Source organism: Sciurus vulgaris (assembly GCF_902686455.1).
Source record: "Sciurus vulgaris genome assembly, chromosome: 6".
NCBI lineage: Eukaryota > Metazoa > Chordata > Mammalia > Rodentia > Sciuridae > Sciurus > Sciurus vulgaris.
In genome coordinates, this window is record NC_136466.1 from 140,068,093 (window position 1) to 140,081,109 (window position 13,017).

The 13,017-nt window shown below is 33.4% G+C and overlaps 1 protein-coding gene across 1 annotated transcript in view; it reads right to left on the reverse strand.

Annotated features, from left to right (window-relative positions):
* WDR70 (WD repeat domain 70) overlaps positions 1-13,017 on the reverse strand; it is a 300,741-nt gene that overhangs the window by 209,991 nt on the left and 77,733 nt on the right. Inside the window, exon 6 of the mRNA XM_079145747.1 lies at positions 6,901-6,960. Coding sequence (XP_079001873.1) covers positions 6,901-6,960 — 60 coding nt within the window. The remainder of the gene's footprint in view (positions 1-6,900; positions 6,961-13,017) is intronic.

The following is a 13,017-nucleotide window of genomic DNA, read 5'->3' on the forward strand; positions in this document are numbered from 1 at the left end:
AAAGGTACACTCATGCATTGCTGAGGGAAAAGCAAAATCTGTGCAACCACTATGGAAAGTGGTAGGGAGAATCATCAGAAAACTTGGAATGCAATCATCATTTGACCCACCTATCCCACTCCTCAGTTTATATCCAAAGGACTTAAAGTCAGCATATCACAGTGACGCAGCCATATCAATATTTATAGCAGTACAACCTACAAGAGGTAAACTATGGAACCAACCTAGGTGTCCTTCAACAGATGAATGAATAAAGAAATTGTGGTATATATCACAATGAAATATTACTCAGCCTTAAAGAAGAATGAAATGATGGCATTAGCTGGTAATTGGATGGAGTTGGAGATTATCATGCTAAGCAAAATAAACCACTCCCAAAGAACCAAAGGCTGAATATTTTCTATGATATGCAGATGCTAATTCACAATAAGCAGGAGGGGGGTGGGGGGGGTGTCTGGGCAAAACAGAGGTACTTTGGATTAGGTAGAAGGTAATGAAGAGAAGGGAGGGGCATGGAACAGGAAGGGCAGTAGAATGAATCTGACATTATTACTCTTTGTACATATATGACTACATGATGTGATTCTACATCATGTACAAGCACAAGAATGAGAAGTTATACTCCATTTATGTATGATGTGTCAAAGTGCATTCTACTGTCATGTATAACTAATTAGAACAAATTTTTTAAAAGGTAACAAAAATCAAAAATAGAAGTAAATGAACAGTAGTTTTGAAAATCTAAGAAATTACTTCTGCTACCAATAACAACAAAATTCCTTGTTTCCATACTCATTTGCTGTCCTTCTTCCCTGTTGGTACAATTAAAAAGATATTCTTTCTTCTGATAGGGCTAAATTCACCAAGAGTTCATCCCACTCAACAATTTGAAATTGAAAAGTCATTTATGGCTCCTCATTCAATGCCTGTCCTGGTCCTCAGGAGTGTAAGCACAGGGTTGGACACATAGGTCAGTGGTATAGTGCTTGCCTAGCATGAGTAAGGTCCTAGGTTCGATCCCCAAAAACTAGAAAAAAGAATAACCATATCCATCCTAGTACAGGGCCTGGTACAAAACAGAAACTCTACTAAATATCTGCTTACAAGAAAGAAAAAAAAGACTAAAAATTTTTAGAATTTATGTAATACAAACAACATTGCAGTATGACCCCCTATGAGATAAATTCCCCTTGACCAAGAAAGAAAAGCGGAATAATTCTCAAAGTTGATTACTCTAAACACAAAAGAAAGATAGCAATTATTCAACAAAATGACAAAGTGATGTTTTTAATGCTAGAATTGTGAAGTATCAGGATCCCTGCTGCTGCTCATATACATTACTGATGAACAAGACAGAAAACAGAGTTCAGAGAAAAAGTACATGGTTAGAGAATCCACATCCTTCCACAGATCTGCTAAACTAATTCTCAAGCCCTGTATCCCTAAGAGCTGAAGAACACAGGAAGGCTAGTTAATTCTCAGGTGAATTTTAATCACATTGAAAGAAAACAGGAGCTCATATATAAATGCTGGTACAAAACAGCAGTGATTTATAATAGACTTGGAAGAATTATTATTTTAATTTTAAAAAATTATTTTAATTAAAAAAATTAAAAACTGTTATCAAATTTTCTAGGTAATGGTCTTGACTTTTTTGACCAAGAAATAAAATATTTTAAGTTGTTCAATGTTTACTACATGAAATATCAAATCATGTTAAAATAAGTCTCATGTTCCAACCTAGAAAGAATACAAAGAGTACAGATTTGACCTTAATTTTGAGAGAATTTTTATTACCCTCTCCTTTCAAAAAGTTTTAGATGTGAGTTCACAATTAAGCAGTTAAATTGATCAGATAGCACATTAACTTTGTAAATATTTGAATACTTAAGTTTTTCCAGTGATGATAAATTCTTTAGAAAATAATTTCAAATATTTTTTAAAATTTAAATGGCTATAAAACCATAGTTCAAGTCTTGCTCATATGGGAAGACTAAGGAAAAAAAAAAAAAAAATCCTACAACTGACCATAAACTGTTTGTCTTCCAAAGCTTATTTACAACTCAAGACTGAAAACACAGACTACCTAATTCCTACTTATTAATATTTCTGTCTTCCTTGTGGTATGCTCAAAAGCATCCATTTTTCTATTGCCTGAAGTAAACTATTCTTTGAAGGAATATATAAAAAATAGATATGTTTAGAGCAAAAAGCATAAGCATGAATATCTATGTTAGAAAGGAAAAGATATCTCAAATCAATAACCTGAACTCTATCTTCAAAAACTACCAAAAGAGCAAAACAACCCAAAAGAAGCAGAAGGAAGGTATTTAGAGCAGAAAGTGAAACAGAAGTTTTTTAAATACAGGAGGGGGGTGGTAAATGTAGAGAACCAAAAGTTGATCATTTGAAATTTTCAACAAAATTGATAAAATTTTAATTAGATGCCAAACAATAAAGAATTACTAATGTCAGGAATCACTAATGACATTAGTAAGGCTAGTAACATTACTGAAATTAAAAGGATTATAAGGGATTTCTATGACCTTGTATAACAACCAATTAGATAACTTAAATGAAATGAACAAATTCTTAGAAAGTAAAAATTACCAAAGGTGACTAGGGAAGTGAAAGAAAATCTAAATGGACTTTAAAAAAGTAAAGGGCTTCAAACAGGAATCAAAAATCTTCCCAGAAAGCAAAGTCTAGACTCACTAGTAAATTCTAAACAACTTTAAAGAACCAATGAATATCAAAGTTTCACAAAGTCTTCTGGAAAAGACAAGGAAAAAAGGTTTCCCATGTCCTTCTTTGACACTAAAAACAAAAATGTCACAAGAAATCTGCTATGACCTTTACGATTATAAACACAAAAGTCTTCAACATGATAATAGGAAACTGAATCCACCAATACATAAAAAGGAATATACATCATTATAAAATGAGGTTTATTCCAGGATAAAGAATAAAAGCGTGGGGCTGGAGTTGTAGCTCAGGGGTAGAGCACTTGTAGGTGTTGTCTATTCCATTACTTGAAATTGATCTGTTTAAATTGTGTATGTCCTCCTGATTCTGTTTGAGAATCAGATATTAGATCAAATGTCTCTAGAAATTTGTCAATGTCTTTAAGAATTTGTTTTATTGGAGTATAAATTTTCAAAATGGTTTCTGATTATCCTTTGTATTTCAGTAGTGTCTGTTGTGATATTTCCTTTTTCTTCTTCTGTTTATTTCTTAGTTTTTTAGTTGTAGATGAACACAATACCTTTATTTTATTTATTTATTATTTTTTATGTGGTGCTGACCATCAAACTCAGTGCCTCATACGCGCCAGGCAAGCGCTCTTCCACTGAGCCACATCCTGGTATTTCCTTTTTCATCATGTACCAATCAAGAAAAGCCCAGGACTCAATGGAATCTCAGCCAAGTTCTACATGATCTTCAAAAAAGAATTAACACCACTACTCCTCAAATTATTCAATGAAATAGAAAAGGAGGGAACTCTTCCAAACACATTCTATGAAGTCAGTATCACACGGATACCAAAACCAAAGACACATGAAGGAAAGAAAACTTCAGATCAATATCCCTGACAAACATAGATACAAAAATTCTCAATAAAATTCTGTCAAATTGCATAAAAAACATATTAAAAAGTGCAACAGGAGCAAGAGGGGTTCTCCCAGGGATGCAAGGTTGGCTCAACATACAGAAATCAATAAACATACTACATCACACCAACAGACTTAAAGAAAAGAATCATATGATTATCTCAACAGATGCAGAAAAAGCATTTGACAAACTACAGCACCCCTTCATGCTCAAACACTAGACAAACTAGGAATATTAAGAACATACCTCAACATTGTAAAAGCTATCTATGCTAAACCCAAGGACAACATCATTCTAAATGGAGAAAAATTGAAAGTATTCCCCCTAAAAAATGGAACGTGACAGGGATGCCCTCTTTTGGCACTTCTATTCAACATTGTCCTTGAAATTCTAACAGAGCAATTAAACAGATGAAAGAAATTAAAGGGACACGAACAGAAAAAGAATTCAAACTATTACTATTTGCTCATAACATGATTCTGTATTTAGAAGATTCAAAAAATTCCACCAGAAAACTTCAAGAACTAATAAATGAATTCACCAAAATAGAATACAGAATGAAACAGATAGTATTACCTTATGTATATGTATGATTACATGAATGGTGTCATTTCTATGATTGTGTACAATCATAGAAAAGTTGTGCCCTATTTGTGTACAATGAATCAAAATGCAGTCTGTAAAAATAAAAAAGATTTTAATAAAAATATTTTAAAAAATAAAAATAAATTTAAAAAAATTAACACCCATAAATCAAATGTGTTCCTATTATCAGTGATGAATCCACTGAAAAAGAAATTAGGAGAACCACCCTATTCACAATAGCCTAAAAAAAAAAAAAAAAAATAAGGTAAAATACTTAGGAATTATTCTAACAAAAAAGATGAAAAAGCTGGGGCAGAGGTGCACACCTGTCATCCCAGCTACTGCTGGGGAGGCTGAGGCAGGAGGATCTCAAGATCAAAACCAGCCTCAGCAAAAGGGAGGCACTAAGCAACTCAGTGAGACCCTGTCTCTAAATAAAAAAATACAAAACAGGGCTAGCAATGTGGTTCAGTGGTCAAGTGCCCCTGAGTTCAATCCCCAGTACCCCTCCCCCCCCAAAAAAAAAAACAGATGAAAGACCTCTACAATGAAAACTACTGAAAATTGTTTTAGTAATCTTTTGCACTACTGTAAGTAAAAGTACCCAATCAGAACAACTATAGAGGAGGAAAAGTTTATCTGGGCGTTCACAGTTTTAGAGGTCTTAGTCCATAGAAGGCCTGGCCCATTCCTTGGGGCCCAAGGTAGGGCAGAACATCAAGGTAGAATGGTGTGATAGAGGGAAGCAGCTCACATAATGATCAGAAAGAAGAGAGAGATTCCACTCTTCAGATACAAAATATATACCCCATAGCCACGCCCCCAACCAAGTAGTTCCTCCAGTTGCTCCCCTCCTGCCTTGTTACCACTCGGTTAATCCCATCATTTTTCCTTCAAATCTTGCATTATCTCATATCTGAGCTTTTGGGGGACACTAAATCTAAACTAACAACACGAAAGAAAGAAATAGAAGACCTTAGAAGATGGAAAGATCTCCCATGCTCTTGGAGAGACAAAATTAATAGTGTTAAAATGGCCATAGTATCAAAAGCAATAATCAGATAATGCAATTCCTTAGAAAAAAATCCTAATAACATTCTTCATAGAATTAGAAAATATATATAGAAAGAAAAAAAAAAAAAAAGAAAATATAATCATGAAATTCATTTGGAAAAATAAGAGACCCAAAATAGCCAAAGCAATTCTTAGAAAGAAAAGTGAAGCAAGAGGTATCACAATACCAGACATTATACTATAGAGCCACAGTAACAAAAATGGCATAGTACTGGCATCAAAACAGACATGCATACTAGTGAACAGAAGACACAGAGACAAACCCACATAAATATGGTTATTGCATACTATACAAAGGTGCCAAAAACATATATTGGAGAAAAGATAAACTCTTCAGCAAATGGTGCTGGGAGACCTGAAAATTCATATGTAGCAAAAAGAAATTGGACCCCTCTTTCTCACCCTGCACAAAACTCAAAGTGGGTCAAGAATATAAGCCTTAGTCCAGAGACCCTGCACCTAATAGAAGAAAAATAGGCCCAAATCTCTATCGGCTTAGGAACTTTACTTAAAAAGACCCCTAAAGCACAAGAAGTAAAATCAAGAATCAATAAATGGGATTTTATTAAACTAAAAAGCTGCTTCTCAGCAAAGAAAATGATCAAGAACAAGAACAGAGCCTAAAGAAAGCCTACAGAACAGGAGAAAATCTTTACCACATGTACCTCAGATAGAGTATTAATCTCCAGGATATATAAAAAACCCAACACCATTGCACATTTTTGGCACCTTTGTCCAGCATGAGAAAATTGTATTTATTTGGGTTTGTGTCCATGTCCTCTATTCTGTACCATTGAGCTACCTGTCTATTTTGGTACCAATACCATGCCGTTTTGTTACTATTGCTTTGTAGTAGAGTTGAAGTTCTGGTATTGCAATACCTCCTGCTTCACTCTTCCTGCTAAGGATTGCTTTAGCTATTCTGGGTTTCTTATTCTTCCAGATGAATTTCATGATTGCTTGCTCTATTTCTGTAAGGTACATCATTGGGATTTTAAATGGAATTGCACTGACTCTGTATAGCACTTTTGGTAGTATCCATTTTGACAATATTAATTCTGCCTATCCAAGAACATGGGAGATCTTTCCATCTTCTAAGATTTTCTTTAATTTCTTTCTTTAGTGTTCTGTAGTTCTCATTGTAGAGGTCTTTCACCTCTTTTGTTAGATTGATTCCCAAGTATTTTATTTTTTTCGAGGCTACTGTGAATGTGACTACTTAAAGTTCAATCCTGACTTAACATTCATTTGTAAGTGAACAAACTCAGGCCTCCTACTGATACAGAAAAAAAAGCTGAGGGTAATAAGAAGTTTTCCCACACCATTAAAAAAAAAACTGTATTTGAATTTCTTCTCTTTCCACCACTCGTAAAGTTTCTATGTTTCTATGTCAAAGAACAAGAGGTTTTAAAAGTCAACAAAAACACTGACAATAATTGTGCCCACTTTAAATGAAAGGCACTGGCTATTGGGCTGAATATAAAAGTAATCTTTCTAGTTTTTAAATATCTATAGTTTTATGACATCAGTTGATTGTGTAATAAGCTTTAGTAAAAAAGTATTGTATTAGTTCATTTTTTCATCAGAGCCCTGTTAATATGAGAAAAGAGTCAAATTTGTTAAACTTACTGTTTTAGTGCCATGCTTCAGTGTTATCTCATGCGAGTCAGGAATCTTTTGGACAGGATTCTGAAACAAGAAAATTCCATGACATCAATAATAATGTATTTGGTGGGAACTACATATCACATTCACAGGAAATATATAATTTTTAAAAATTACATTACAGGCTTTTTAACACATAGCTTAAAAAATAGAAATGAGATTAACTGAATTATGTGCATATACAAATAAGGCATAATGAATCCACTAATTACATATAATTACAATGTACTGGCAAAAATAAATAATTTTAAAATAAAAAATGTATAAAATAAAAAATGTAAGTTGATTTTAAAACTCTAAAACAATAAGCCTAAGACTAGGTAATATAAAATTATTTGTTACCATAAACTAAATAGTTAACATAATCTAAAAATAAATCAATAGTTGCTGATAATATAATTCATATGGGAGAAACTGGGAATTTGTTTCTGGAAATCAAAAAAAGCAGCAAGGACTGGGAATGATAGCTCAATGGCAAAGCATTTATAAGAATGCACAAGGTCCTTCTGCTATAGGGAAGAAGTAGGGAAGGAAAAGGAAAGGAGAACAACATCAGTCAAATTATACTACTGCATTGTGTGCATGTTCAAATATATAACAACAAATTCCATCGTTATGTACAATTATAAGGCACCAGTTTTAAAAAAAATGGAAAAAATATGCTGGAATCCTAGCAACTCAGGAAGCTAAAGCAGTATCACAAATTCAAGGCAGTCTAGGCAAACTGGAGAGACCCTGTCTCACACAGGCAAGGTCCTGGGTTCAATCCACAGTACTAAAATAAATTAAAAACTGGAATAAAACAAAAAGACTTTCCATGTTTTTTCTTTTCATTGAATGTATTTTAGAGTGAAGAAACCTCAAAACTTTTGGGGGGTACTTTTGAAAAGTCTATGTTACAAAAATCAAAGAAAATTAACAGATATAAAGAATAGACTATATAATCATTATTAACTGCAACTGGCATTTTAAAATGCCCTGAATGCCCTGTCATTACATCACTGACAATTTTAAAACAAGTATTTCATATGAAACATTGTTCCCCTGGTAATAAACACTAAAACAAAATCATAACTTACATTAAAATCTGATTACATTTAACTAAAACACAATCCTATATTTTCCTGTTTGCATTGCCTCAAGAAAATCTTATGAAGATAAACTGAAGGAAATTAATTAGGATACCACCACTTACTGTAATTTCAAAAATTACTTTGACACATACTGTAACCTATATAAAATAATCATTTCAGATTTCCTTAACAATAACCATATTTTAGATTTCAGCATCTAAAATATTAGAAGTCCTCTTTATACTTGGGCATACCTTCAAGTATTCTATACTTTATTTTTAAGAGATAAAATGTTGTTACATGTAGGTATATACTTTTTTAACACTTAAAAGCTAAAAACTTAAAAAAAAACTTGTTCAGAAATGGTACAAATAAAAAACTCAGGGATATTCACCAATTTACTGATTCAAAAAGCATTTACTAATGTGTGATTTATTTATTATATTATTTATTTGTAAAGTGTAATTTATTGAAGTGCATTAGACAGTCTCTATTCATTTCCCCTCCCAAGAAGCCTATGTTCTAAGAAGCAGACATCAATGATTATTTCAATGCAAAAAATGCTACAACAGTCCAGAGTGAATAACTTGGTGACAATAAAGAGGAGAGCATAAATCAGAGGAGGTCAGAGTGATCATCTGAATAAGAGATTTCATTGTTTATTCAAGTCTCCAACCCAAGAGCAAGATAAGTACACTAAAATTCTATGCCTGTTTCAACTTCATGGATTATTTTGCAATCTACTGAACTAAACATGTGGGGTCTAACAGTTCCTTCTTTAGAATCTCAACCTTTTCCCCTGTTATGTCCCTTAAATACAGTATTTCCAATATTAAAATAAAACAGACCTCCAAGCTGCATAGGAAGAGGGAGCAGTGAAAGCCTAAGGCATACACACCTCAGCCTGGGTCCCGTGCCTGGTCTGTATTATGAATGGGGGATGTGGAGTTGAGGAAAACAACAAATAAAAAAAGCAGGCTCGTGGATATAACTCAGAGGTAAAGTCCCCCAGATTTAATACCCAGTACCCAAAGAAACAATGAAGAAAAACAACTAAGAAAACAAATAGACTACTGATTTCCCCTACATTTATTGCCGAATTGCTATCTTTTCCTTTGTAATCAAGCTTTTCTAAACTATGATTTCAATCAGTATGTCTACTTTCCTTCACCCTTGACCTCTACCACTTTGGCATTTGGCATTTTATTCCTAATGCCTAACGCAGTTCTAGACACATAAGAGACTGTCAGTAAATATGTCTTGAATGAACAAACAAGTCACTATGAATGCCCCTGGACACTTTCAGTACTTAGCCTATATGCCTGACTTTTCAACAACATGAAACTATTTAACTTTGTACTCCATCTTGAAACTGTCCTTTCCTAGGATGGAGGCCTAGACAAAAAAACAGAAAAGCCCAAATTTTAAAATATAACTCTTGCATTCTTGCAAGAACGAAGAGAGCAGCTGAAATGTTTTGCTTAGACAAGAATCTATTATAGTCTGTGTCTCATTTCATAACTAGTTACTTTTTCATCATTTAGCAAATAGAAATACTGTCACAAAAAAAGCTAGGACAAAAATTATTTAATTCAATGCAGAGTGTGCTTATATACAGACAATTTCTAACATTTAAATAAAAACTTACAAGAACACAGAACTTAGTATTTACGTTTTGAATGAATAAAATGTTTAAGTAAATGTTGTTTACATATAAAAATCAAAGTTTTATTGGAAATCATGTAGGGTATAACTCATTTAATAAAACATATAATTGGCACAACTAAATCATCTAAAATAGTAGCAATTCATCTTTTGGTAGCATATCACTTGGTAGTGACTGTTCTTTTTCCAGAACTTTTACTAATGACATTTTGAAATATGGCTTAGTGTGAAATTTGCCATAACAGTAAAATATTTTCAAGATTTTCCTGCCAATGAACATCATAAACTATGTGACTTAAATGAAGTAATTTATTAGGGAATTCATAACAAAAGTTACAATCTTAATGGAAATGGGGGAAATATCACTTTTGCTTTGGCTTGATTTTAAATACCAATTAAAGGATTATTTCCAGACTCTTTGGTCTACCCTCAATAACAATAATAGTAAACATAGCTGTAATAATAGGAGCAATTCTCTCTGATGATAGAAAGAATCTTCCAGTCTTTCTTTGAATCAGGAAATATGATTCACTCAAATCTGGACAGAGAACTTTGTGAGGTGGAAAGGAAACAAGAAAAAGGAATAAAAAGATTAGTATTATTTAGTTTCCCATGTGTATAGGATTTTAAAGCACAATTCAAGGTTCTTCCATTTGTTAGCTGTGTGGTCTTATCTCAGTGGTTCTCACCAAGGAGAATTTTGCTCTCCAGGGGAACTTTATCAAGATCTGGGGACATTTTTAAAGATCACAATTGGGAGAGGTATCACAGATGTTAATAATCCAATATTGCACAAGACAGCTCCCACAACAAAGATTTGTCTAGACTAAAATGTCAATAGCACCAGGGTTAAAAATGACAGTGATTTTAAGCATCTTTAAAATAGAAAACAATGATACTAATATTGATAACTTCTCATGACTTTAACTTGGACCAAAAGAGAATATATATGTAAAACTTATTCACAATTATTCAATCCACAGTAAAGGGTGGCAATAGTTATTTATTTATGCCACCCCTTATCTCCAACTTTGCATAGTATTTGGTTTTAATTTGTAACTCAATTACACCTCCCTCCTAAGCCTCAACCATTCTCACCAGGAACCTCTTTCCAGTAACCTGTAGTGTCAGTTGTCCTCTTGCCCAAAATTCCTTCCAGACTTCTGGATACACACACCCTCACGGAGACCTGCCACAAACCATTGCTGTGATTGTAAGCAGGCCCATTAATGGGACTGAAGCATATGTTTTCTAATGATTTTTCACCTATAAAATCATCTGTATTTTTAGACCTTAGGAAAAAGTAATGTTTCTTTTTTGATTGATGAAACAGATGCTATAGGGGTGGATTTCTCAATCTGTCTGGGTGCACTGTAATCTAAACACATTGAAACCTTGCTAATTAAATTCTGAGCAATATTCCAGGAACTCTTTCTACTCCAGATTTGTTTATCCAATGATTTAGAAATGATTCTCCTTTCTTGTTCTCTAGTTTTCACATAGAAAAACACATGCCACATAGGGAAAAACTGAAAACAGTGTCAATGTTGGGGAATATATAACTACTTAAAATAATGGTGAAGGACGAGACTTCTGCTTTCTGGGAAGCAGAAGCATATAAAACAGATTAAATGTATTTTTTCCTATTTCTTCTACTATGGGCAACTAAACCATGGATTATATGAAAAACAAACATAACACTCTAAAAAATGGAGAGACGAAAGCAGACTAGCTAGAGACCTCAGAACACCTTTATGCTGAGTTCCCTCAGTTTGTTCTTTGTCTCATACATTCCAGATTTAAGTCTAAAGACAGTCATCAAAAACTGCCACTGGCACTGACAGGGGGATTTAAAAAAAAAAAGTCCTAACAAAGGCCTACTCTCTGTAGTCAAAGGGCCAGGAAATGGGCAGCCTAGCAAGCCAGAACACTTTTAGACAATAAATGCCCTATTACAGTCAGTACTTCAGAAAGAACTGAGACTTCACACCCATCCATGACAGCTAAAACCTACAGTTCCTCTCCTACCCATGAGACCATCCCCTCTTTGTCTGCCAGAGCAGTGTCAAATGAAACCAGTTAAAATAGAAGGTTTATATAAGAGACAGAGTAGAAAAACATAATAATAAACTCTCCAGGTTTCAATTTAAAATTGCGTATCAAACCAAGAACCAGAAAGATCTCAACTAAATGGAAAAAGAGGCAACCAAAATATGCCAACACTGAGACAACAGAGATGCCAGAGTTATCTGACAAACATTTTAAAGCAGCCATAATTTTAAAAAAATTTTTTTCAATGAGCAATTATAAACATATGGGAGGGGTGGGAGGGGTGGGGGGGAAGAAAGAAAAATAACAGAATGAATCAGGAACTGTTACCCTAGGTAAATGTATGATTGCACAGATGGTATACCTCTACTTCATGTACAAACAGAGAAACAAGATGTATCCCATTTGTTTATAATAAAAATGAATTTAAAAAATAAATAAATATATGTGAGTAAAAAGAAAAAACAGCCTCAGCAAAGAAATAGAAGATATAAAAAGTCAAATGCAAAGTTTAGACTTGAAAAATACAGTAACAAATATATAAAACTCAATGAATGAGTTCAACAACAAATGGAAGAATTAGTAAATCAATCAAAATGATAGAAATTATCAACCAAAATGATACAGAAAATAGAAAAAAAAAAAAAAAGGACTCAGAAATCTGCAAGACTGCAACAAAAGATCTAATAATCTTTGTGTCATCAAAGTTTCTGAGTCTCAGCCTGGTTCAGTAGTGCACACCTGTAATCCCAGAGGCTTGGGAGGCTGAGGCAAGAGGATCAGAATTCAAATTAAATAGTAATTTAAAATGACAACAAATTGCTCATAAGAAAGTGTGGCAACCAGAAGGAAATGACATAATATTTGAAGTGCTAGAAGAAAGGAATGTCAACATAGAACCCTATAAAATATCTTTCTAACAAAGAGAAGACGAGAGAAAACCCAAATCACCAAAATTCGGAATGAACAAGGAAATATCACAACAGACACGATTGAAATACAAAACATAATTAGAAGCTATTTTGAAAATCTATATTCTAACCAAATAGAAAATTTCGAAGACATCAACAGGTTTCTAGAGACATATGAATTGCCTAAATTGAATGAGGAGGACATACACAATTTAAATAGAACAATTTCAAGTAATGAAGTAGAAGAGGTCATCAAAAGCCTACCAACAAAGAAAAGTCCAGGACCAGATGGGTTCTCAGCCGAGTTCTACAAAATCTTTAAAGAAGAGCTCATTCAATACTTCTCAAAGTATTCCATGAAATAGAAGAGGAGGGTACCTTCC